Genomic DNA, 25,821 nt, shown 5'->3' with positions numbered 1-25,821 from the left:
GGCAAAAAAACTTTTCGCCAACAAATAAGGGTGAGCTCTGAGCAAAGTGACAGCCACCAGATGTGGTGGCCGTGAGCTTTAGGCTGCAATCCCATGCACTTAATAATAATAATAATAATAATAATAATAATAATAATAATAATTTTTATTTATATCCCGCCCTCCGCAGCCAAGACCGGAGGGCGGCTAACAACCGATATAAAAACAAATTGAATGAAATACAACTTAAAAACAAGATTAAAATACAACATTAAAACATTAAAATGCAGCCTCATTTCAATGGAAACTCAAACCAAAAACTTGGGACTTACTTCTGAGTAACCACATAATAGGCTTGTGATTGAAAATGGGATGAGACACATTCCTGGAGGACTGTCAACGGGTATCTACTTGTTTTATTTACATCCCACCTTTCTTTCAATGAGCCCAAAGTGCTGAGCACCATTCTCCCTCCCTCCCACCTACCTATCACCCATTTTATCCTCCTAACACCCCTGCCAAGTAGGCCAAGCTGAGAGGGTCGCAACTGGTCCACGGCCACAAAGAAGTTTGAACCTGGAATACTCTGTTCCTAGCCAGACATTCTGCACCAGGCAGTCTAATGCTTATCTGCTCAAAACTCCCACTGGAAGAAGCTGAAACGTGGTCTGGATCCAACCACCCCTGGCCTGGTTTCTCCAGATATTTTGGTCCTGGTGACTGCAAAGGTTGTTGCAACCCAAAGCAGAACCGAGCACATCTTTACAACAAAAGTGAAGACGGAGACTCTTTGGGACTTGGAGACTTCTGTACCGCAGGTGAGCCTCGGACGATTTTTCTTAAAACTGCAACAGCAGAATTATCTATCGTATGAATTTGCTGAGCCCACCCACAAGGAATGCTTTCTTCCAATTTGTTGCCTCTGAAGAAGACTATAAATTAAAATGTGCCTGCGGCGTTTTCTTCAAACACACGTGTTGCAACAGGCTTGCTTCTTGAGGATATCAGAGTTTGGGTCGACCAGATCTTTGCATTTCATGGCTGTGGCGCAGTCAGCATTGGACAGAAATATCCGGTCGGCTCAGGTAGATATTTCAGAACACATTGACTTGATAGAACACACAATGTCTGCACTTCAGTGTTGTGAAGCTGCATATGCCTGCTTGGGTATTACTGTATATATTCTACTGTCCAAAGTCCAGGCATTTACAAAGGCTTAGTCTTCGCAAAGTTTCTAAACCTTTGCATTACACAGTGTTTATTTAGTACCTTGCCTGTATATGCAAAGTCCTTTGTAATGCAAAGACTATACGAGCTGCTGAAAAGTTTTATAGCTATGGTAACCTGTATTTTCCATCAATCATTCCCTGCCCCACTGAATGTGGAGAGATTCAAATATATGTTTTTAGGGTGGGGAGGCAAGTACAGTAGTACCTTGGATTACAAACGCTTCAGGTTACAGACTCTGCTAACCCAGAAACAGTACCTCGGGTTAAGAACATTGCTTCAGGATGAGAACAGAAATCGTGCTCCGGCGGTGCAGCAGCAGAAGGCCAGTACTCGGGTTCAGTACTTAATTCGTTCCAGAGGTCCGTACTTAACCTGAAACTGTTCTTAACCTGAAGCACCACTTTAGCTAATGGGGCCTCCTGTTGCTGTCGCGTCACCGGAGCTCGATTTCTGTTTTCATCCTGAAGCAAAGTTCTTAACCTGAAGCACTATTTCTGGGTTAGCGGAGTCTGTAACCTGAAGCGTCTGTAACCTGAAGCGTATGTAACCCAAGGTACCACTGTAATCCTTCTGCCTCTGGGGAAGGGACAGAGCAATATCCTGGGAGGAGGAGCAATATAGCAGCTTCCCCGTGAATGGTGATATATAGTCACACTGTTTCATGTACCTGTTGGATGTCTGCCTGTCTCATGGAGACATGGAATGCACTCCAGAGAACTTTAGGTGCTGAATCGAATGTGGGGCTGGGCTTTAAGGACACAATAAGGCATCTGTTAAAAGGGGATTGGCAGTGGATGGAGTATAATTAATTAAAAACGATTCTTAACTGCTTAATGTTATTAAAAATAAACCCTAGGGAAACCCACAGTGAAAAGCAGGAATGGTTGGCACTGTCTGGGCACGAACCTGGAGGGGGGGCGGACTTGAGAGGCTTTTCCTGGCTTCGGTTCTTGGGGGTCCTAAGGACACGGTAGAGGGCTGGCTTGGGGGGTGGGAGGGTGTCCGTGGACTGGGTTGTGGGGGGGAGGGGAAGCTGAATAGGATAGTGGGGGGTCGCGCTTTGTGCTTCTAGGAAAAGAAGGGGGGGGTCTCTTGATGGGGGTTGGGTGGGAGCCTGCCTCTGTGATTTGGTTGAGGGCTGAATGGGACGGGGCAGCTCTAAGGACACCGGGTGGGGGAACCTGGGGACGACGACTCTATCCTGGGGGTGGGAGAGCCCACGGAAGGGGTTGTCTCTCTTACCTTCAGGAGCCCCACCAGTTGCAGCGCCCCATAGAGGAGGAGCCCCGCGGAGCGACAGCGCGCCGACATCTCGCTCACTCGCAGCGGAAAGCGAAAGGAGCGGCGGCTGTGGCCTCGGGCGCCCCAAGTCGAGGCGAGATCCGAAGGGGCGGGGAAGGGGCCGGCCCGGAGGAGGGCTGGGCACCGGAGCCAGCGCGCTCAGCTTCCCGCTTGGACCCAAGGAGCCAAAGTAGGGGGATACACCGGGCGCCTCTGAGCACGTCCAGAGAGCGCTTTCTCGCAATCCCGAGGAGAGTTTTGTGCAATACAGTGGTACCTCGGGTTACATACGCTTCAGGTTACAGACTCCGCTAACCCAGAAATAGTGCTTCAGGTTAAGAACTTTGCTTCAGGATAAGAACAGAAATCGTGCTCCGGCGGCGTGGCAGCAGCAGCAGGCCCCATTAGCTAAAATGGTGCTTCAGGTTAAGAACAGTTTCAGGTTAAGAACGGACCTCCGGAACGAATTAAGTACTTAACCCGAGGTACCACTGTATACGCGCGCAGAGGCATCGCTCTCGCGGAATAAGCGATCGCTAAGGAGGGGCGGTTCTCGGGACGCGCTCAGAGGCATTCTTCCCAGGCTGGAAACAGTGACATCTAAGCATGTGCAAAGAACTTCTGCCGCCGTTGCTGAGCCCCAGCCCGCAGTGACACACAGGGAGACGCTTGCTTCTGCTTCTCGGTCCTGCGATCGCGACTTCAAGGAAGAATGGAAACTTTTTTACAGATTACTTAAAAAGACAACAAAATGATCTGAACTCCTTGTCAGGTTTTGAATAAACATCCGCAAATTTATTAGTTGAACATTTGATAGATAAGGCAAAGATAGGTACAATTTTATAACGTGCAGAGAACAATATGTGCAAAGGAATCAGAGAGGGTTGCTGAGGGAAGTTCTTGGGGGGGGGAGTGGGAGGGATGGCGGGGTGTGTGAGGAAACAATGTAATTGATTATTTGGACTGATAATTTGTTATGTTGAAATTGTTTAATATTTTTTTAAAAATAAAAAGAAAAGAAACATTGTTGGTCCTGAATCCGTTTTAGAATGGTGATACTGATCGTGACAACAATCGTGGCGCCTGTATACAACAGAGCTTGCTTGCTGATGCGCCTGTTTACCGGTATTTCCCCCGTGGCAATCCTGTTAGAAGTTTGACTCCATTTACTTGATAGAGCTCTTTGAAGGCCACAGGGTCGATCCCTATACGCACTATCTGCATGTTCCTGCATTGCAGGGGGCTGGACTAGATGACCCTTGGGTCCCTTCCATTTCTACCATTCTGCGATTCTATAAAGCCTGGGGCGTTTGGCTAGCGAATCTGGTTGGAGAGCAGACTCCACCTGTTTGTCTCACACACGGAGATGATTGTAGACTAAGAAAAATAACGAAGTAATTTATAGTAAGGAAATAACTCAGGTAGATTTTTTTATATATATATAGGTCTCTAACCTAACTAGCCTCGGTCCAGTATACCTGAAGGAGCGTCTCCACCCCCATCATTCTGCCCGGACGCTGAGGTCCAGCGCCGAGGGCCTTCTGGCGGTTCCCTCATTGCGAGAAGCAAAGCTACAGAGAACCAGGCAGAGGGCCTTCTCGGTAGTGGCGCCCACCCTGTGGAACGCCCTTCCAGCAGATGTCAAAGCGATAAACAACTACCTGACATTCAGAAGACATCTTAAGGCAGCCCTGTTCAGGGAAGTTTTTAACGTGTGATATTTTACTGTATTTTTGGTTTCTATGGAAGCCGCCCAGAGTGGCTGGGGAGGCCCAGCCAGATGGGCGGGGTATAAATAATAATAAATTATTATTATTATTATTATTATTATTATTATTATTATTATTATCTCATCTGGAGAAGACAAAAGGCAGCCTTCTTTGCTCCTTTGTTCTCAGAGGATAACTCCAACGTGAACTTCTCCTCTTGAGGTCCGATAGAGAGAAGTAAGTGTGAGGAGGAGGAAGTTGGAAACAGGATGCAACCTAAGATATATCAGTATAGTCAACAAAGAGAGCGATAGGGAGAGATAAGTCAGCGTAGAGATAAAGGTTCAAGGATAATCTGGGACTCTGGAAGTTCCTCCTTCTGTCTTAACTCCATGCAACCTCTCTTCTGCAAGCTGACTTGTACCTAAACTTCAAACAAATCCACTTGGTTCCATTTATATCAGGGGCATAAAATGTAGCTTTGTGGTTCTTTTTCTCTATTTGCACGGAAGCTGGTTTGGGAAAAATGCAGCATTTCCAAGAAAGAATATGATAGATACAGGTTAGAATATGGATCGTAGATATAAACTGTGCATGTAACACCACTTTCTAAACCAGTGGTGGAAGCAGAGTGGATGCAGAGTAAATGGGAAATCTGACATGCGGAGAAAACACTTTTTTCTGTGCCCCCAGGAGTGTTCTGATATATAGTGGTACCTCGGGTTAAGAACTTAATTCGTTCTGGAGGTCCGTTCTTAACTTGAAACGATTCTTTACCTGAAGCACCACTTTAACTAATGGGGCCTCCTGCTGTTGCCACGCCGCTGGAGCATGATTTCTGTTCTCATCCTGAAGCAAAGTTCTTAACCCGAGGTACTATTTCTGGGTTAGTGGAATCTGTAACCTGAAGTGTCTGTAACCTGAGGTACCCCTCTATCTTCTTAACCTCCTTCTGTTTACGAGTTCATAGATGAGCTGCAGTTACTCATATCCCCCGCTGTTTATTTTATTTTCTATTTGTTCGCTTGATTTGCCTAGTCAATATTTTACACTTTATGCATGTCTGTTTTGTTATCATTATGCTTTGTTGACATTTTATATCAGTAATCAAGGGGAACTTCAGGTGGTGAGAGAAGTCTCTCTTATGAGAGCATTCAGCATTTCTCCTCCTGCGCAACATTTTTCAGGAGCGGTCATCAGCTGAACTGCATTTTCTTAAGAATTATTATTAAGAAAATAAAGAATTTTAAAAAATAAAATAAAAGTGTGGCATTGAAAATAATGGCTTGAAAACTAACCCTGCTCAGAGTAGACCCGTTTAATTAACAGCCATGACTACCATAGGACCATTCATTTCAATGGGTTCAGTCTGAGTAGAATGTAGTTGGCCACAATCCAGTGTAATTAAGCAAGGCCACAACTCATCTGTGTTGCATTCAGAAGATCCAAGGTCCAATTCCTAGCATCTCCTGGTAGGACTGGGAATACCCGCCACTTGAAATCCTGGAGAGCCTCTGCCAGTCAGTGTAGACAATACGGAGCAAGATAGACCAATGGTCTGACTCAGTATAAGTCAGTTATGTATGCTCCTATTTCTCACCCTTGTTTCGGTTTGAACGCTGAGCAAAGGCCTGGTGCCCGAAGGTACCTAATATCTGATAAGAGTCATATTATTGCTCCATGTAGCTCACCGTTGTGTACACTGGCAAGCAGTGGTACCTAATGGTTACAGGCAGGAGACTTTCCCTGCATACAAAGTGTCTTTCCGTTCCCGTCAATGTATCGCACATCAACAAAAGGTCTTTGGACAGGTGAACTGAACCTTGTAGTCTTGGCAGGATTTGTTGGCACCCTCCTGTTGCTCATTGGTGCAAAAGCAAATCCTCTGACGTGATGGAAACTGCACATGTAGAGACACAAGGAGACTCAGTTCATTCATTACGAGCTAACAAAATTTGTGGGTGGGTGGGGGGGACACTGGAACAAGGCTGGGGTTTTCCCCCAACCTGAGGGCTGCATTCCTTCCTGGGCAATCTTCCAGGGGGTCATGTGCCCATGTTGGTGGGTGGAGCCAGAGACAAAATTGGGCAACATGACGGCTATGGCTCTTAGTCATCAAAAGTCAGAGCAACATGCTCACAGTCTGTCCGTCCTTCATCCAGGCAAGCAAGAGGCATTATCACAGTTCAGTGACACATTCAAGCCAGGTAAAAAAGCCATGAAGGAGAGTGTGGAGCAGGGCCAGAGAAGGGTGTATCTGGCAGGGGGTCCTGGAGGGCTTCATTGTACAGAATCAGGCCATTGGTCCACCTTGCTTCTGAGACTTTCTCCATGCAAAAGCAATGGAAGGTTTGCATTCGGCATGGGAGGTTTCACTCTGGCAAATGCAGCAGAAAAGGCTGGATGTTTCCCTTTCAGTCATTAGGCTAAGTGATGACTCATTTTTGGAAAACCAAGAGATCTTTAACTACAGGAGATGAAACCCGATAAGCCCAGTGTCTTTAGTCACTGGTGGAGCCAGCAGTAGCAGCAACAGAAGCTAAGCTCCACAATGATGATACAAGCAAGTTACAGTACTTAGGATCTCTCTCTGGGAGTAGAGAGAAGAAATTTTAATTGAACTGTTGTTGACATCTGTCTGTCTCGGGAGACAATGGAAGAATGCCCCTTTGGGGCTAATCTCAAACTTCAGGAGAGTTACAGCGCCTGCTGTGGCTGTACAGACCTATATGGGAGAGACTAGTTTTATTGCAGCTGGAGCAGATACAGGTGTCTGGTTTTGCTGCTACAGTTGCACGATTGTGTTTCTTCTGTCTGTGCAGTCATTTCTCCTCTGGCCACTGCTGTAGATATAGTATTAGGACCTAAAAAAAGAGACTGGACCACATTGCTTGCTTGTTTAACAACAATGTGTTCCTTTGTATCTTGTAAGATTTAATTGTAACTGTTTTAAAGACTGTTTGCTGTAAAGCTTTGAAACTCTTTCTTGTGGTGGAGCACATTAGTTTCTCAGGTGCATGGACTCAAATGTGGCTGTCCAGGCCTTTCTCTTCATCCCATGGGCCTTTGCCTAGGAAAGCCCCCCTCCCAGTGGGCACGCCCCTCACGCCCCTCCCCTCCTCAAGTGGTTTTGCTTGGGTGAAATGTGTCTTTGAACTGTGATAATGCCCCATGCTTGCCTAGGTGGTGGATGGAGACGTGTGTGTGCATATAAACTTCTTGGTTTTTGTGAGGCTGGAATGTAGCTACTGTAAAATGTAAGAATCATACCCACTACTCCACCCAGTTTTACCTCTGTCCCTGCCCATCAATGGCCTTTGTCCTCAGGTGGTTGAAAGGGGTTCCTAATCTGTGGTCCATACTGTTGGCAGCAGCTGCCCAGCATTTCAGATAGGTGCCTGGAACTGTAGCTTTTGTACCTGAAGCATCTGCTCGGCCCACTGAACTGGGACCCTTCCCCAGTTTCCCCCGGTAAATAGTCAGGGAGACACCTAGAATATGAGACAGCGGTAACAATTGCACATGACTCCCAAGAATGTGAAGCTTTGCAGATCACTTCCCCATCACAGAAGGAAATAGTTGACTCAGCGAAGACTCAGTTGGGAAGTGCAAATTGACTTTCTCCAGTTCTGCATTTTTGGAAAGTTAAATGCAACCTTGTGCAAGCATGAATTAGAACGCCTATAACACACCTTTTGGAGATCTTTTAACAAAGAAGAAGGAGAAGGAGATTCAGGTGGAACTTGCTGGCATTCCCTGAATGGCTTGTTTATAATGTATTGTAAGGGAGAGTTGAGGAAAGGAACAAGAAGCACTGAAGTTAAAGAGGCTGTAAAATGTTGTAGGGCAGAGAGAATTGAGGGTGGAGTAGCCCAGACTAGAGGAGGGAAATTTTTCTAGCCTGAGGATCACATATTTTTTTCATGCCCGGGGCGGGGGGGGGGGGGGGGAGATGTACTTTTTGTTTGCGACCACTGGCTGAAGTAATTAGAAATGACCCTAAAACAACAGGAGTCCAAATTAATCACACACAATGCTGCATAGGAATGTTTGCTGGCGACACACTGATTTTATTGAATTAACAATTAAGAAAAGCAGGTGATGCCTCTCATGGCAAGAACGATGCTGAAGGTCTGGCCTTCAGATTAGCCTAAAGAAATCAGAAATGCTGTGCTTTAATTTAGATCACAAGAATAAACAAAATAGACAACACAGGTGTACCAAGCCATGGCCAAGCCATGAAATATTTGGGTGTGGTAGAAAAACGTAATTACTGACCATTTATGAAAAATAATAATTTAAAAGCTTTGCACATTTTAACTTACCTTTTCTGGCTGTTGCCTATTCCTATGGCAACTAAAACGCTCAAAAATTGGCAGAATTTTATTAATTTATTTATTCACGATGGTAAAAATAGCAAGATTAAACCCCCCACTATAATGTATAAACTATCCCAATACGTTCACAATGAACACTACTACAGCAGATGTCTTGTTCTATTTTATGTTGATGTTTGTTATTTGTATGTTCAGAAAAATCAAATATTTACCACAAAAGAAAGCCCACCCGCACAGGAAGCTGAAACTAATCACTTACTTACAGATATATCATTGTACAGATAATGCGGAAGATTATTGTAATTTCGAGGAGATAAGTGATTTGACATGGCCAACTCTTCCTGTCTCTGGTTATCTCTTCCTGTCTCTGGTTATGTTTTATTACATTCGCTATCCTTTGTAAAAAGGTCTTTGATGTGTGGACTGTTGGCACTGGGCAGTAAAAGCCTTTGATGTATGGTCTGCCTTTTTGTCTTTGAGCTGGTAGTTGAGCCTGTATTAGCCCTAACAGGACACAGTATCTATAAAATATCTAGTTTTGAGGCATGCCAGTCAGAAGTTCACCACAGGCTGTTGGCCACAGTGCTGTGCATCGAAAGCTATCTGGAGGTCACTTTGCCACTTCTTCAGGGCTTCTCAGTAGCAGATCGAAGTGCTACCTGGTAATGTACATTTTGCTTCCTGTTTGGGATAAAATCTGTAACCTTCTCACCCACTTGCGTCTGTATTGCTTCTGAATCTAATTTTAAAAGAACCATCTCCTACTGGTGACTGGGAGTGGCCGCTGAGACCACATAACACCGGTCTTGAAAGATCTACATTGGCTTCCAGTATGTTTCCAAGCACAATTCAAAGTGTTGGTGCTGACCTTTAAAGCCCTAAATGGCCTCGGTCCAGTATATCTGAAGGAGCGTCTCCACAGCCATCGTTCTGCCCGGGCACTGAGGTCCAGCACTGATGGCCTTCTGTTGGTTCCCTCACTGTGAGAAGCCAAGTTACAGGGAGCCAGGCACAGGGCCTTCTTGGTAGTGGCACCCGTCCTGTGGAACGCCCTCCCACCAGATGTCAAAGAGAAGAACCAGACTTTTAGAAGACATCTGAAAGCAGCCCTGTTTAGGGAAGCTTTTAATGTTTAACAGACCACTGTATTTTAATACTTTGTTGGAAGCCACCCAGAGTGGCTGGGGAAACCCAGCCAGGTGGGCGGGATATAAATAATAAATTATTATTATTATTTGGCAAAACAATCATTAAGGAGGTTTGCCATCCCCACTGCCCACTCCCTCCCAGTAGAGAATATCCTATCAACTCATAGTGGCACTCACCAGAACAGAAGGACCCTGGGCATGTGAACTGGACCCTGTAATCATGGCAGGACCGACCAGGTTTTTGCTCATCATTGACGCAGGCAAAGCCTTGAGTAGGGTCATACCTGAATAACAGCAGGTGGGGGGGGGGAGCACTCTGTATGAAATTGCATGTTACAGGTGTTATTTTCCACATCTTAATTTAACAACAACAACAACAACAACAAAATTTTATTTATACCCCGCCCTCCCCAGCCAGAACCGGGCTCAGGGTGGCTAACACCAATAAAATTACAATAAAACGTAATAGGAAGGGGGGGGGGAACAGTTAATTAAAATACGGGTTAAAATATGGGTTAAAATAGAATTTAAAATGCAGCTTCATTTTAACAGTAGTCCAGAAATCAAAACCATAAGGGGAGGGAAACATAAGGGTCAGACTGAGTCCAAACCAAAGGCCAGGTGGAACAGCTCTGTCTTGCAAGCCCTGTGGAAAGATGTCAAATCCTGTAGGGCCCTGGTCTCTTGTGACAGAGCGTTCCACCAAGTCGGGGCCAATACTGCAAAGGCCCTGGCCCTAGTTTAATTTAGTAATCATAGAACTGTAGAGTCGGAAGGGACCCCGAGGATCATCTAGTCCAACCCTCTGCAAGGCAGGAATATGCAGCTATCCCATACGGGGGTCGAACCTGCAACCTTGGCATTATCAACTCCACAGTCTAACCAACTGAGCCATCCATGTTTAATTTAGTTTTGGCTATGTAACAGGAGCCACACTCATCTCTGCACTTCGGAAACTGAAGAAACCATACAACATTTAAAACACACACACACACACACACAAAAACCACAATTTAATCAGTAAAGCAAATAAAAACAAACACATTCCCTTATGAGCAAAATTCCAGGAGTCATTTGCTATTGGTAGGTGGGGGCCAGAAGAACTGAACAGAGCAACTGAAGTCAATTTTCCCTTTGTTTTTTTACCCGCTGCATCTCCACCCAGACAAGCGAGAGGCATTATTAGAGTGCAAAGATACATCCCAGCCAGCAGAAATATGCAAGGAGGGTGTGAGCCACAAGCCACTGGCTGGTGGAGCGAGAGGCGAAATGAGTAGCACAATAGACAAGACTCTTGCCAACGGTGCAGAAGCCAGAGTCTCCTCTGTACAAACACATTTCTTTAATTGTTGCTGTTCACTAATCACTTTCCACGTATGCCCCAACATGATATGCAAAACACAATGTAAAAAGTGGTAGGAAACAGTTACAAACCATCAAAAGAAAAAGGAGAAGGCGAGTGTAAATGCAATGCTGAATGGACACTTGTGGCAAGGAACACCTCTTTCCACCCAGTTAAATAAGAGGCATCATTGCAGCTCAAGGAGCCAGGAAGCTGTACAAAAGCACTCAAAGAGGGTGTGAAGCAGGGATGGTGAAGGATGTGGCTGGGGAGAGTTCCAAGGGCCAGATTGAGAGGCCTGGAGGGTCACATTTGACAGTCTATATCAGGCATCCCCAAACTCAGCCCTCCAGATGTTTTGGGACTACAACTCCCATCATCCCTGACCACTGGTCCTGTTAGCTAGGAGTGATGGGAGTTGTAGTCCCAAAACATCTGGAGGGCCGAGCTTAGGGATGCCTGGTCTAGATAGAGGTTCCCCATTTCTAAGCTGGAGTGCAATACATGAAACCCTATCTGGCACCTGTAAAAAAAGTTCACAACCATCACAAAAGTGTCTTCTCACACTGAGAACTTTTGCCCTGTCTTCAGGGCAGGAATCCCATCCAGAGTCTGTATGTTGATTGCAAGGGGCTCAGCACAAATGTTTCCAGGGTATTCGTTCCGCAAATTGGAAAGGAGTTCATAGTCTCCCCTTCCCGATGGATCATCCCGATCAAACCACTGGGTCATGCATCCTAAAGTGTGAAAAGGCAAGGCAAGACTCAAATGAGTGTTATTTGTAGGTATGGGAGGACAAGAAAGTTGGAACATAGGAACACAGGAAGCTGCCTGATACTGAGTCAGACCATCGCTCCTTGAAGCCCAATAGTGAACCCCCCAGGCATTGTTATCTGTTAAAGGATAGATGTAGCACCCACAGTGCCTGTCCTCCATCTCCTAATCTAGCCTGCTGCTACCACTACCCTCCATGCAGTGCAGGATACTATCTTGCAGAAGTGGGTTGCAGGGAAGAGGAACACCTGCTCTTTTGCCCTTAGTAAAATGTGGAGCAGATGGATGGCCCAAGACATTTAGGCACTAAATTATGTCATGTGAATTATGACATGCAAATAAACAGTTACGGAAAATGGAATAAATTATTGTGTGAACGCAGCCTTCTTCTTTTTTTTAATATAACCACTGTAATCCAGTGAGATGTGGGCATGTTTAAGGGGGTATGTTTTACAAAGGAGCAGCACACTGTGGGTGCCATGTCAGCAACACCTCATATATAAACTAAAGACTCCTGCTTTTAATTTATGAGCTATTGTTTTGGTGTTATACAAGGCATGGCTTATTATGGTGTGGTTGGAGATCATTCCCCCATCTCACCACAAGATGTCCTGGTTGACTCACCTGAGCAGAAGTTCGAGGGACAGGTGAAGCGGACTTTGTAATCCAAGCAGAAATACTTCTGCTCCTTATTCACACAAGCAAATCCTTCTTTAGGGTTAAACCTAGTGGGGAGAGAAAGAGAATGACAGTAGCAATCTGACTCACCAAACTGTGACCAGGAAAGAGAGAAGAAGTTGTAGAGAGATAATCTGCACTAAACTGGGATCCAACAGAACCTTCCTTTGAAATACAAAGAGCAGCTTTGAAGAATCTATTTTTCTTGGGTCCATGGCAGGGAGAGAAAGAGTTAAACTTCCCCTCCCCTCCCAAGGCTGATCGTGCCTCCCTATTTACATAACAAGCTATGTAATGTTAACAAGCACACTAATAACATCCATGCAATAAGTGTCATGTCTTCTTCAGCCTTGATGGGATCAAGCCAGGAGTTCTTTCATTCATTCCGACGGTGCTTCTTTACTCTCCCTGTGTTACTAGGGAAGAAGAGATGCAACAACAGAACTGATTGCCACATGTATGTATTCTTTCATGTAAAACAATCAGAGCAATTTGAAATCACACCCGTTGTTATTGCTTCACAACTACGTACTGCAGCAACGCTTTCACTGAATCACACATGCAATGGAATATTGCATGTGCTAATTTGGGTAGGAGTCATTGATATCTGTATGACTAACGGCTAGGGATCTGCTGGGTGTCTTAACCCATTCTGATATTCAGTCATACATTCTCCTGGTGTTTTCCATTCCACTGCACTTGCTTTACTTTGATAAAGTGCCTTCTGTTTTGTAATCTGCTGATGTGAAAATGTATGTATACTTAGCCATCAACAAATATTTACAAATCGGTTGCTTTCTTTACATGCTTGTTTTCAAAGTTAATGAATTTTGGGAGGGTAGCTCTGTTAAACTTGTACAGTAAGGCGTCCTATGGCACCTTGATGACAAAGTCAATCAAGTGATTCATCACATAGCCAGTGGTGTCCAAACTTTTTTCAAAGGGGGCCAGATTTGATGAAGTGAAGGGCTTTGACGGCCGACTGAAGTTGTTAACCTTTTTTTAGGATTGAACTTGTTGAGCTTTAGGATTTTACCCCAGGAAATAAACTGCCACAGAGGCTGGATTAGACTGACCAGTGGACTGGATTAGGCCCCCAAAATGGACTTTGGACATGCCTGCACAAAGCCATATATGGTTGTAATTCTAACTATATCTACTCTTAATTTCATTAAAGCTTTTCACAAAGTCCCCCATTATATTCTTGCAGAGAAGCTGTGGCAAGATGTGGGCTGGAGAGGTAACCGTGAAGTGGATTTGTAGCTGGTTGACTGATGCCACAGGGTTCTGTCCTGGCCCCATTGTTGTTCAATGCCATTATGAATGACTTGGATGAAGGAATTGAGAGGATGCTCATCCTATATTCAGATGATACCAAACTGGGAAGGGTAGCTAGTGCCACAGAAGACAGAATCGGGATTCAAGATGACCTTAACAGACTGTAGAACTGGGCCCAAGCTAACAAAATAATTTTCAATAGGGACAAATGTATGGTTCTGCACTTAGGCAGGAAGAACCAGCTGTGCAAAAAACAAGTCCTTTCTGACTACAACACATTATTTCATAAATGTGTCTTCTATTCAGAAAGTGTTCTTGTGTTGAAACACAATGCTCAAGCTAATCTGTGGCTGCACACCTACCCCCAAAGTATCCTGAGAACCGCAGTTTAATCCTTACAGATTTCCAACACCTCAGATAAACCACACTGGGGTTGGGAAGGGAGCGAGGTAAAACTTTAAGATGAAAGTATAGGGCAGCCTTTCAGAACCTGTGGGTCCCCAGATGTTGTTGAACTACAACTCCCATCACCCCTAGCTAGCAAGGCCAGAGCTCAGGGACCCACAACATTTGGGGACCCACAGGTTGAGAACCACTGGTACAGGAGATGGGTGCAAGTCCAGATGGTTCTTCCCATTTTGGCAAAGGGTCCTGATTTTGGAAATCAGGACCAGCAAGACATAGATGATTTTTCATGGCAAGTGTGATGTTGCCCATGAGCGAGGGTGACAAATCCACAATGACTGTATCTCTCTATGGCATGCTCCCCATGACAGCCATGTTGTGTTATGCCACCCACCCATGGTATCCTCAACACTCTCTCAAATGTGCCACCAGGTCCAAAAAGCTTGGTGACCCCTAGCACACAGCATTCAAAGCAAGAGTCTGTGGGCAGATGGAAGAAAATCCACTGGATAATCTGCTTCCAACAGATTCCTCCCACATTCCTAGTCAGCCCAACTGACACATAATGGAAACATTGGAATGCTGCTCAGTAATAATTAATTCCCTAATGCTGTCCTGGCACCACTCACGGATGAAAGATTTGCCCAGTGCTGGACGCTGGGGTTCCCTCCACGGTCTGAGCTTCAATTCCAATGGGTTCAGGACAAATGTCTGTGGGATATTCCCTCCTCAGGTCAGCAAGAGTTTCAAAGTCACCCACTCCTGAAGGGTTGTCCCGGTCGAACCAACGAGTCGTGCAAGTTGAAGCTGAGGTGAAATGGAGAGAAACTATTCATGACGCTTTACTCCGGATACACTTTTGGAGAAAAGGGAGTTTTTTGAGTGGAAATAAGGAACAATAATAAAAAGGTATTTGAAATCACATAATGTGTATGACGATGCAAGTGTGGTCCCAGGGTATGGTGTGAAGGCACAAAATGGTGACGTCAAACAGGACCAGGTCTGTTTAGTTCTTGGATGAGAAACCATTTATGTAGGTGCATTGCAAGCTGATATTGTGTCGCCACCCCTTCTTTCTGAGATGCTCTGGAATGGCCTGCACTCCATTCTACCATCTTTCCACTTCATTCAAGATGTACAGCTATGAGCTGGGTGTTTATTGCGCTTTATACCGTTTTGTGTTTGGTGAACAGGGGGTCAGACTGGATGAAACCCTGGGTCCCTTCCAAACCTGCCAGGGAAGAATGTATAAGAGGAAGCCTGCCATGCCAGTTCCTTTGTCAAGGAAATGGCTCTGGCTGGCTAGTTAAGTACAGTGGTACCTCGGGTTACAAACACCTCAGGTTACAAACACTTCAGGTTACAGACTCCGCTAACCCGGAAGTAGTACCTCAGGTTAAGAACTTTACCTCAGGATGAGAATGGAAATCACATGCTGGCAGCGCAGCAGCAGTGGGAGGCCCCATTAGCTAAAGTGGTACCTCAGGTTAAGAACGGTTTGAGGTTAAGAACGGACCTCCGGAACAAATTAAGTTCATAATCAGAGGTACCACTGTACCATGATTTAGCATATCCAAAGAAGTTGTTCTGTTGCCATAGAAGGAAATGGGTGGGCCTTTTCCCGTGGGGAGAAGAATGGGCCTTAGTGGGGCTGGCTTTGTGAGACTATGGTGTCTTTATGATAGATTGGCACCTGAGGCGAACCACAAAATAGCTCCTCCACCTCTAGGTAAGAACCCCCATCCCCACTGAGAACATCCCATCAATACATAGCAGCCATAGCTGTCAACGTTTTCCTTTTTAAAAGGGAAATTCCCTTATTCCGCATAGGATTCCTCACAAGAAAAGGGAAAAGTTGACAGCTATGATAGCAGCACTCACCGGAACAGAAGGATTTTGGGCAAGTGAATTGGACCATGTAATCTAGGCAGGACTGACCAGGTACTTGCTCAGTGTTGACACAGGCAAAGCCTCTAGTAGTGTCATACCTGCATAAGAGAGGGATAAAAAGTTGTGCTGTATGGAATGACAGTTACAGATATGATTGTGCCCATCTTAGTTGAGTATTGTTACGAGCTTGTGGGTGCTAGACACTTCTCAAGTCCTGGAACCAATAAGTGGTAGAATTTAATCAAGGCTCCGGGGGCTATATGATCCCTGCTCAGCTCTGGAATCCATGCCCACCTTTAGAAAGAGAAGAAATTATGCATCACAAGGATTTTAGAAAAATACATCTCTGAGCAAGAGCACAAGTGCATGGTCTGATCTGGCAACTTTAAAAAAATCACAGCCATCAACAAAAGTGTCTTCTCACACTGAGAACTTTTGCCCTGTCTTCACTGCAGGTCTCCCGTCCACAGTCTGTACGTTGATGGCAAGGGGCTCGTCACAAAGCCCACCAGGATATTCGCTCCGCAGATTGGAAAGGAGTTCATAGTCTCCCTTTCCAGATGGATTATCCCGATCAAACCAGCGAGTTGTGCATCCTAAAGAAGGGGAAAAGGCAAGGCAAGACTTAAATGAGTGTTTGTTGCAGGTATGGGAGGACAAGAAAGATGGAACATAGGAAGCTGCCTGATACTGAGTCAGACCATCACTCCATGAAGCCCAGTAGTGCATGCACTGACTGGCAGCTGCTCTCCAAGTCTTTCCCAACCGTACCTGGAAATACGAGGGCTTGAACCTGGGGCCTTTTGCAAGCAGTGCAGATGCTGCAGCTCTTTGCCCATGCCCAGCTCTTCCAAAGGCAAGCAGAAACACCATTCTCAGTGCCACCCTGCTCTTTGAGTGGACCCACTTGCTCAGCAGTGTCCCAGGTCATTCACTTACCCGTTGAGCCTGTGAGGGGCCCTTCCAAGCCCCCGTGGCTTTTGCTCATCCTAGCCAAGGTCCAACCTGTGCTGCTAGATCCATCCTTATCACTCCTTGCTGGTTCAAGCAGGGCAGGTGGACGGGAAGTGGCAGCACAGAGGGGAATCAGCAGGGAGACGGAGGCCCTTGCAGTGTGGTGGGCTTCAGCAAGGGCCCAATAATGCCATCTTTTGATATCAGCCTTACAGGAGCTGTGCAAGCGTAGCTGAGTGGCAGGGCACCTGCCCTGCATGCGAAAGGCCACTGGTTCGATTCTCAGCATCTCCAGGTCTGTCTGAAACCCTGGAGAGTTGCTGGCAGCTGGTGCAAACAATATTGAGTTAGATGGATCAAGGGTCTGACTCAGTACCAGTCAGCTGCTTACGTTCCCTATTGGTTCCAGTCCTGCTTGACTGGGGGATTCAGCAGGGGAATAAAGGGGATTGTCCTCTGTTACCGCAGAGGCATTGTGAGGCCTGTTACACACAGACTGTCACGTTTGCTCCTTTCTTGCTACATTACAAGGGCATGAGGAAAAGGAAAAAGGAACTGCGGGAGCAAATGTCTGGTTGTGCAACACGGGCACGCTTGTTCTTCCACAACCACAGGCAATAGTTCCCTAAAATAGCAGGGCTGGTATATTTCCCACCCCTGCCCCCATACACTCAGGTTGCAATATTTTATCAGGAGGAAAATGTGACTCCACATACAAACACAGAGGACTGGGGCTTCTTTGGGTGGAGCGAGGCCACTCTTGCTCCAGGCAGAAGCAACAGCAGCAAAATCCAACCATTGCCCTCTGCTGAAAAATAGAGGTGTTAAGTCCTGCCCTGCCTATCTTGCACCTGCTGATCAAGGATGCTGCCATTCTCCCTCACCACAACCCGGGGGATGCTATCTTGTCTCCAGTGTCAAAGCCCCGGGTCAGCTTCCAGATGTGAAATGGATTGCTCCCCAAGAGAAGCACTTTGCAGCACTCTTCAGCTCAGAAGAAGTGGGATGGTGGGTGTCCTGTTTTGAGCGTTGTAGCCAATATCAGTCCTACTCAGAGTAGACCCACTAAAGGTAATAGTCATGATGACTAACTCAGGCCCATTCACTTCAAAGGGGTCTGTTTTGAGCAGGACTTAGGCTGCTATTACATGGACGTTTGTTCTGTTTACCAGACTGTTTCGCTAACTGTTTTCCACCTTGCATTTGAGGTTTCATAAGATGTAAAAGCCACTTTAGTGCTCATTTCTGTATTATTTGCTTCCAGCCCTTTTTTTTGGGAGGGGGATGAGCACTAAACTTGTGCTATATTCTACTATGTTTCTGGTTTTTATGCCTTGTGAAGGTTCAAGTACAATGCGAAAATTAATAATGGCAGAAATGTCAGGGAAACGGAATAAACTCTTGTGTAAATGCAGCCAAAGTGAGCAGGCAGAGGAAGCAGCTCTCTTGCACACTGTGGATTCTTGGAGGCATATTTATTGAGACCTTTTTTGAGCACACTGCGAGTTCCATGTCAGTAACCCCTCTTATATACTATAAAAGTGAAAGACAGTTCACTTTTGAGCAATTGGTTTGGTGTTATACAGACATAGCTTAAGTGGCTGAAGAGCATTCTCCCATCTCACCACAAGATGTCCTGGTTGACTCACCTGAGCAGAAGTTTGAGGGACAGGTGAAGCGGACTTTGTAATCCAAGCAGGAATACTTCTGCTCCTTATTTACACAAGCAAATCCTTCTTTAGGGTTAAACCTAGTGGGGAGAGAAAGAGAATGAGAGAAGCAATCTGACTCACCAAACTGTGACCAGGAAAGAGAGAAGAAGTTGTAGAGAGATAATCTGCACTAAACTGGGATCCAACAGAAAATAGGATCCATCAGAACCTTCCTTTGAAATACAAAGAGCAGCTTCAAAGAATCTATTTTTCTTGGGTCCATGGCAAGGAGAAAAATAGTTAAATTTCCCCTCCCCTCCCAAGGATGATTCTTCATTTCTGGCACCACTCACGGATGAAAGATCTGTCCAGTGCTGGACGCTGGGGTTCCCTCCACAGTCTGAGCTTCAATTCCAGTGGGTTTAGGGCAAATGTCCATGGGATATTCCCTCCTCAAGTCAGCAAGAGTTTCAAAGTCACCCACTCCTGAAGGGTCATCCCAGTCGAACCAACGAGTCGTGCAAGTTGAAGCTGAGATGAGACGGAGAGAAACTATTCATGGCCCTTTACTCTGGGTATACGTTTGGAGAATGGGAAGTTTTTTGAGTGGAAATAAGTAGCAATGAAAAGGTCTTTGAATTCACTAAACGTGCCTGACAATGCAGGTGTGGTCCCAGGGTATGGTGTGAAGACACACAAAGCCACCACTTTGGCAAAGCCAAACTGGTTGAGGTCTGGTCAGTTCCCAGATGAGAGACCACCGATCTAGGTGCATAGCAAGTTAATATTTTGCGCCACCCCCTTCTCTCCGAGATGCTCTGGCATGGCCAACACTCCTCTGTAGCATCTTTTGACTTTATTCACAGATGATTCCCAGCCAAAGGAATGCACACAGCAGATGATTAACTCTTTATTGCAAAAGCAGACACTTTTCTGTAGTTTCTACAGCTTTAGTTTTTAGTGTAAGGCAGGGATCACCAAACATTTTTGGGAGGGGGCTGGTTCACCGTCCCCCAGACCTTGGGGCGGGCTGGACCACGCACTTGGCGGAGGCGGCTTCTCTCTCTCCCCCCTCTCCCCCAGCCCCTCCCCTCCCCCTGCCTACCTGTGCTGCTGCTGTTGGTGATGCGTTTTGCCAACCACGGCTATGTGCCTGCCCTTGCGAGCGGCAAAGGCTGTTGGCAGTTGCAGGGGAACGAGTGGCCCGAAAGGGCTGGCTGGCTCTGGAGAGGCGCTGCCCAAAGTCGCACTCAGCCAGCTCAGCCCAACCCCCTTTCTCCACTATGCAGGGTGGGGAGAAGGGTGGGGAGAAGCCAGGAGGAGGGAGGGAGGAGGCACCGTGGTGTGCGGGGGGGGGGGGGAACGGCACCCAAAAAATGGTGGTGCTGGGGAAAAAATTATGGAAAAAAATTAACAAACAGAATCGCTGATCTATGGAATGTCCACGGGCCAGATCCTGAGGGCAATTGGGCCAGATCCGTCCCGCGGACCGTAGTTTGCCGACCCAGGCATCTATTCCCTTGTTTGTGCTGCTCTATAGAGTGCTTGCAGTAATAGGTGCAGCTAGCCCCCTTCACCAGCTTATGTATCTTCCCCTGATGGGCTGTACACACATAGCCAGAGACTGTACCTGAGTAGAAGCTGCCTCTGCTATTCCCCCTTCAATCTGCTCTTTGTTCTAGGAGACAATGGTGCAGGAGAGGGTGAGGATGCACCTGACCCTTCATTTGCCTGACCTGCCTCTTCCTCCTCTTCTGATCTATCCTGTGCTTCACCCTCCAGCTCTGAAGCTCCCCCTGCCTCCTGGCTGGGTACAAGTCCCCACAAATCACTGCTCCCCTCTCCTGAGTCAGACTCTTTCCCCCAGTGCACACTTGCCAGCATTTCGCCCATCCCTGACATCTGGGTGTTTACGGGATATTATACTGCTATGAGTTTGGGGAGCCGTCATGGAATCTTGGGTCCCTTCCAAGAACGTGTAAGAGGAAGTCTGCTAAACCAGTTTCTTTGTCCAGGTAATGGCTCTGGTCTGGCTAGCTAAGTGCTGCAATTCAGCATATCCAAAGAAGTTGCTCTGTTGCAATAGAAGGAAATGGGTGGCCCTCATCCCATGTGAAGAACAATAGGCCTAAGCGGGGCAGGTTTTGTGAGCTGCGGTGTGTGAAAGCTAAAGAAGAGATTCTGGAAGCACTAGGCACAGAGAAATATGTTGAACCTAAGCTGGACTTGAGGCTCCCCAGGAAACCTAATGGAGAAGCGATCCCTTGGGGTGTTAATGCCGTGAGCCCTTTTACCCTATGCTCAGGTTGTTATATATGTTTAAATAAAACCATATATCCCAAAGACACCACACACTCTGCTGACCTTCATTCCAAGGAAACCAAACACTGGGTAAATGAATGAACCCCTAGAGTCTCTCACCTGTCAGGGACTGGGCAGAGGAGGAATGGTGGAGACTGCCTCCCTAACCTGAACCTTTCAGAGAAGAGGAAAACAGTATAGACTGACAGCAGTGGGTTGTGGGAGGTCACAGCTCAGAGGAAGATGAGGGGCAAAGTTGGGAAATAATGGGAGAAGAGGAGCGGGAGGCAGAGCTGGAGCAGCTGGCTGACACGTTATCACTAATAATAATAATAATAATAATAATAATAATAATAATAATAATAATTTATACCCCGCCCATCTGACTGGGTTTCCCCAGCCACTCTGGGCGGCTTCCAACAAAGAATTAAACTACAGTGGTCTGTTAAACATCAAAAGCTTCCCTAAACAGGGCTGTCTTCAGATGTCTCCTAAAAGTGTGGTAGTTGTTCTTCTCTTTGACATCTGATGGGAGGGTGTTCCACAGGGCGGGTGCTACTACCAAAAGGCCCTCTGCCTGGTTCCCTGTAACTTGGCTTCTCGCAGCGGGGGAACCACCAGAAGGCCCTTGGCACTGGACCTCAGTGTCCGGGCAGAACAATGGGAGTGGAGATGCTCCTGCAGGTATACTGGACCAAGGCCATTTAGGGCTTTAAAGGTCAGCACCAACACTTTGAACTGTGCTCAGAAACGTATTCCAGAACCCCCTTCTCCTAGAACCCAGCGGGCATTGAAAGTAGGAGAGCAAATGGCCCTAAGAGGCCACTGTAAGGTGGGTGGTGCTGTTGACGATTGAGGAGAGATTACTCAGAGCAACGCCATTACTCCAAGAGGCTGCATTTCTAAGCCTCTCTCTGTGAATATTGAATAAAAAACATTGGTAAGAACTTTCCTTGTCTATCTATTCATAGCAGCCTTCCTTGGGGGAATCGGATTCCCTGACACCTGACATCACCATTCATAGACTGGGGTGGCATGTAACAGTTAAACATACCCATTTTACTTTACTGTATTTATAACAATGACTACTATACTACTGTTCCCAGAATGCTGTTACACAAGACACCAGTCTCGACAGCAGTGTGAGATTCTAGGGGTTCCAGGTGCGCTTACGCACAGTCTGTGTTTCCCTTTGGAAATGAGGCAAAGTGGAGACAATGGTGTCTTTATGATATATGGCTTATATATACACACATATATAGCCCAAGCCTACATGGAAGGGTTCAGAGCATCAACATTCCAAGAGGTCCCAGTTTCTCCTAAATCATAAGCTTTGTTGAAGAAAATCCGCATGCGTGCTCCAGAAGCTGGTTGTCAGGAGAAGTTCTAAGACAGACAACATTCACTCACTTACCACATGCTGGGAGAACCAGGACAGTCAGGAGAAGCTGAGGGGATGAAAGAGAGAGGATGCATTTAATGAGAAGAGGGGTTGACTCAACCAGCCACCATTCTGACATACCCACAAAGTAGGGGGGCAGCAAATTCAGAAGCGCAGGGTCCCTTCATTATAGTCAAAGCCATGTCTCCTCCTAAGATTATAATCTGACAATCTTGACTGACGCAAAGGAAAGAGGGGGCTTTGCCCTGCCAGACTTAAGGTTGTATTACGAAGCCGCAGCTTTCTGCTGGCTAAAAGACTGGCTACTTCTCGAAGACACTGATGTGTTGGATCTGGAAGGGTTTAATAATAATTTTGGTTGGCATGCATACTTATGGTATGACAAAGTTAAGATCAATAAGGCCTTTAAGAATCATATTGTCAGAAAAGCAGTGTTTAATGTCTGGACAAAATATAAAGACTTATTGGAAAATAAAACCCCAAGGTGGCTTTCACCTCTGGAAGCTAAGGCCCGAAAAAGACCCAATATGGAAGCCAATTGGCCAAAATATTGGGAAATATTAGAAAAAGATGGAAATAACTGGAAATTGCAGAGTATGGAAAAAATGAAGGATAAAGTGCGAGACTGGTTACATTACGCTCAGATTAAAGAAGTTTTTAAAAATGACAAAAAGCTAGGGTTCCAGGTGGAGAAATCGAAGCTGGAAACTGAACTGTTAGAACCTAAGACTAAGGTACTTTCAAGAATGTATAACTTGCTGTTGAAATGGAACACACAAGACGAAATGGTTAAATCGGCTATGATAAAGTGGGCACAGGACATTGGGCATAACATTATGTTTGAGGAATGGGAAAGGTTGTGGACCACTGGGCTAAACTTTACTGCATGTAATGCTTTGAAAGAAAATATAATGAAAATGATATACAGATGGTACATGACCCCAGTTAAGCTTGCCAAAATATACCACTCGTCTGACAATAAATGTTGGAAATGTAAAGAAAATGAAGGAACATTCTTTCACCTCTGGTGGACTTGCCCTAAAGTGAAGGCCTTCTGGGAAATGATATATAATGAACTGAAAAAGGTATTTAAGTATACTTTCACTAAGAAACCAGAGGCCTTCCTTCTGGGTATTGTCGGCCAGAAGGTGTCAAAGAAGGACAGAACTTTCTTTATGTATGCAACAACGGCAGCAAGGATACTCATCGCAAAGAACTGGAAAACTCAAGATCTACCCACGCTGGAAGAATGGCAGATGCAGCTGATGGACTATATGCAGCTGGCGGAAATGACTGGCAGAATTCGAGACCTGGGAGAAGAAAGGATTGAAGAAGACTGGAAGAAATTTAAGATTTATTTACAAAATTATTGTAATTTGATGGAATGCTAAGAAGGATGCTTGATTATAAACAATTGGCCATCACTAAATTAGATGAGCATTATTAGACTATATTGTAATGATTGGTTATAAGATTACAAATAAGATGGTAATTTGCTTGAAAAATTTTATGAACAATGTAAGTGCGAGCGGATGACGTGAGGAAGTCCAAAGATGTTATGAAATTTTGTAAAGACACAAACAATGCTGTTTTTTAATTTTGTATCTCTTTTATTAAAAAAACCTAATAAAAATTTTGGAAAAAAAAAAAAGATTATAATCTGACAATCATACAGTAATAATAATTAGAGATGCATTACAAAGAACAGTGTGGCTCTCCATGTCTTGCCTTTCAGCTAGTTCTACTATCTTCTGTGAACATACATGGGCACGTGATTTGGGAAGCTCCGAGATCTTCTTTCAAAGAGACTTAAATCATGTTTTCCTTAAAGTCTGTTGTATGTAACATATGTAGCTTGCCCATCTTTCCTGTGAAAATTGTGTTTCTAGTGTTTCTAAATGCCTAGTATGGGAGTATACAAAATAATTCCTCCTTGGTGTTCCTCCTGTGCACCTTCTCCAGAGTGACCCGAGGAGCCAATCCTCAGCAGCTGACTCACCTCCTTTCACTCATCGCCAAGCACCCATCAGACCAAGTACGAGAAGACTTCGGTGGCTAAAAAGTTGCCTTTTCATGCTGATTGGATGGCTGGAGAGAGAGACTTGGAGGGACCCTGTTGCAGAAATGGTAATAAGTCTTTGATTACACCTTCCCACCCATACCAGTTGTAACGGGTACAGAATCTGGATTTTGTGTTAAAGCACTAGATGGAGAGGATTGTTTTACACCCTATTACCAAGCAAGCAATGCTCACCAGTCTCGGAAACTTCCCCATACTTCTTGGCTGGCAATGTCCCTATCTGTTGTCCGCCCAAGCTTTCAGTGCTTCAGCTAGAAATGCACAAGCTTTTATAGACCTTAGGACCACGCCTCTAACTTCATTGCTAAGATTCCTCCCTTCGAGTTGGGTAACCAATACTGCTGGCAGTTACAGAGCTGATTCCCAATGCCAGGTGATCCCCACTCTGCACAATCGCTCACATGATGTAGTGCACACACACCATTTGAATGGGAATGCCCATCAACTTTGCAGGGGCTCAGCCCTCGTAGCCCCTAGAAGTTGGCTCCTATGAGACAGCCTGTTTTGTAGGCTTATGTTTTAAAAGATGCAGTGAAAACGAAGAACGGATATAGAGAAAGAAACAGGAAAATCTACCCAGGCACATTAGACTTGCTGCTATGGAAATATTTCAGGGGGAGCTCAATGGAGCTGTTCTTTCAGCAGTGCTGATGGAATGGGCCCCTGCTTTCCATCTCTCCCATTAGGACTGTGCTGTTTGGTTTTGTCCTCCCAGATCTGGAGAGCCAGGTGGGTGTGTACAGCCGTTTAGTAAAGAGCCTGGGGAACCAATCAGTCTTTGTGGGCCCTCATGCTACTGACATTTCCATAGAATCATAGGATTGTGGAGTTGGAAGGGACTCCAAGACTCATCTGGTCCAACTCCTGCATTGCAGGAATCACAGTTTAAAAAATCCCTGACAGATGGCCATCTAACCTCTGTATAGAAAATTCCAATGAAGGAGAATCCATCACCTTTTACGGGAGTCCATTCCACGGTCAGTCAGCTCTACAACGTGTTGCCAGGTCCCATGACTGAGCTGAATGGGCTTAAGATCAAACCTAAACCCCCCACCTCTGCTAATTTCTTTTTGGAAATTGACCCTGGCTTTGGCTCAGCCAGCTGAGCAAGGCATATTGTTGGCTGAGCCAGGGTTGGGGGCTTAGCACCAGTGGAGATCCGCAGCACCTTAAATTCCTGGTCACAGGATTAGCCCCACCATCCTATTATTTATACTATACCATCAATGGCCAGAGCCGATGACAGGCAGAATGACAGAATCATAGAGTTGGAAGGAATCCCAAGGGTTATCTATTCCAATCCTGTGCAATGCAGGAATCTCAGCTGAAGCATCCAAGACAGATGGCCACCCACGTTCTGCTTAAAAACCTCTAACAAGTT

At 45.7% G+C, this 25,821-nt stretch overlaps 2 protein-coding genes across 4 annotated transcripts in view; both read right to left on the bottom strand.

Moving 5' to 3' along the window:
• The window catches only part of LOC310850771 (tumor necrosis factor receptor superfamily member 1B-like), a 41,071-nt gene extending 38,468 nt beyond the window's left edge, over positions 1-2,603 (bottom strand). Inside the window, exon 1 of one of the 2 annotated variants that reach the window (XM_083752692.1) lies at positions 2,452-2,603. In XM_083752692.1, coding sequence (XP_083608818.1) covers positions 2,452-2,520 — 69 coding nt within the window. In that variant the 5' untranslated portion in view covers positions 2,521-2,603. Of the gene's footprint in view, positions 1-311; positions 448-2,451 lie in introns of those variants that run through there. The other variant, XM_083752693.1, reaches the window with a different exon arrangement.
• A 5,645-nt stretch (positions 2,604-8,248) lies between these two features.
• Positions 8,249-24,787, bottom strand: LOC310850801 (uncharacterized protein). Of its 2 annotated transcripts, XM_083752761.1 has the most exons (11): positions 24,615-24,787; positions 22,373-22,406; positions 19,011-19,188; positions 18,655-18,755; positions 16,476-16,647; positions 16,043-16,149; positions 14,791-14,968; positions 12,425-12,525; positions 11,592-11,763; positions 9,862-9,968; positions 8,249-8,349 (listed from the first exon to the last, which is right to left on the bottom strand). In XM_083752761.1, exons 1-11 carry the CDS (start codon positions 24,633-24,635, stop codon positions 8,345-8,347), a joined length of 1,176 nt encoding a protein of 391 aa, XP_083608887.1. In that variant the 5' UTR covers positions 24,636-24,787; the 3' UTR covers positions 8,249-8,344. The 2 variants fall into 2 exon arrangements, with proteins under 2 accessions (XP_083608887.1, XP_083608888.1); XM_083752762.1 differs by lacking the exon at positions 19,011-19,188 and having other exon boundaries at positions 24,615-24,707.
• Between the last annotated feature and the right edge of the window lie 1,034 nt (positions 24,788-25,821).

This window comes from Podarcis gaigeae (assembly GCF_964106915.1).
Source record: "Podarcis gaigeae genome assembly, chromosome: 8".
Taxonomy (NCBI): domain Eukaryota; kingdom Metazoa; phylum Chordata; class Lepidosauria; order Squamata; family Lacertidae; genus Podarcis; species Podarcis gaigeae.
This window is presented reverse-complemented; position numbering and strand designations above follow the sequence as displayed.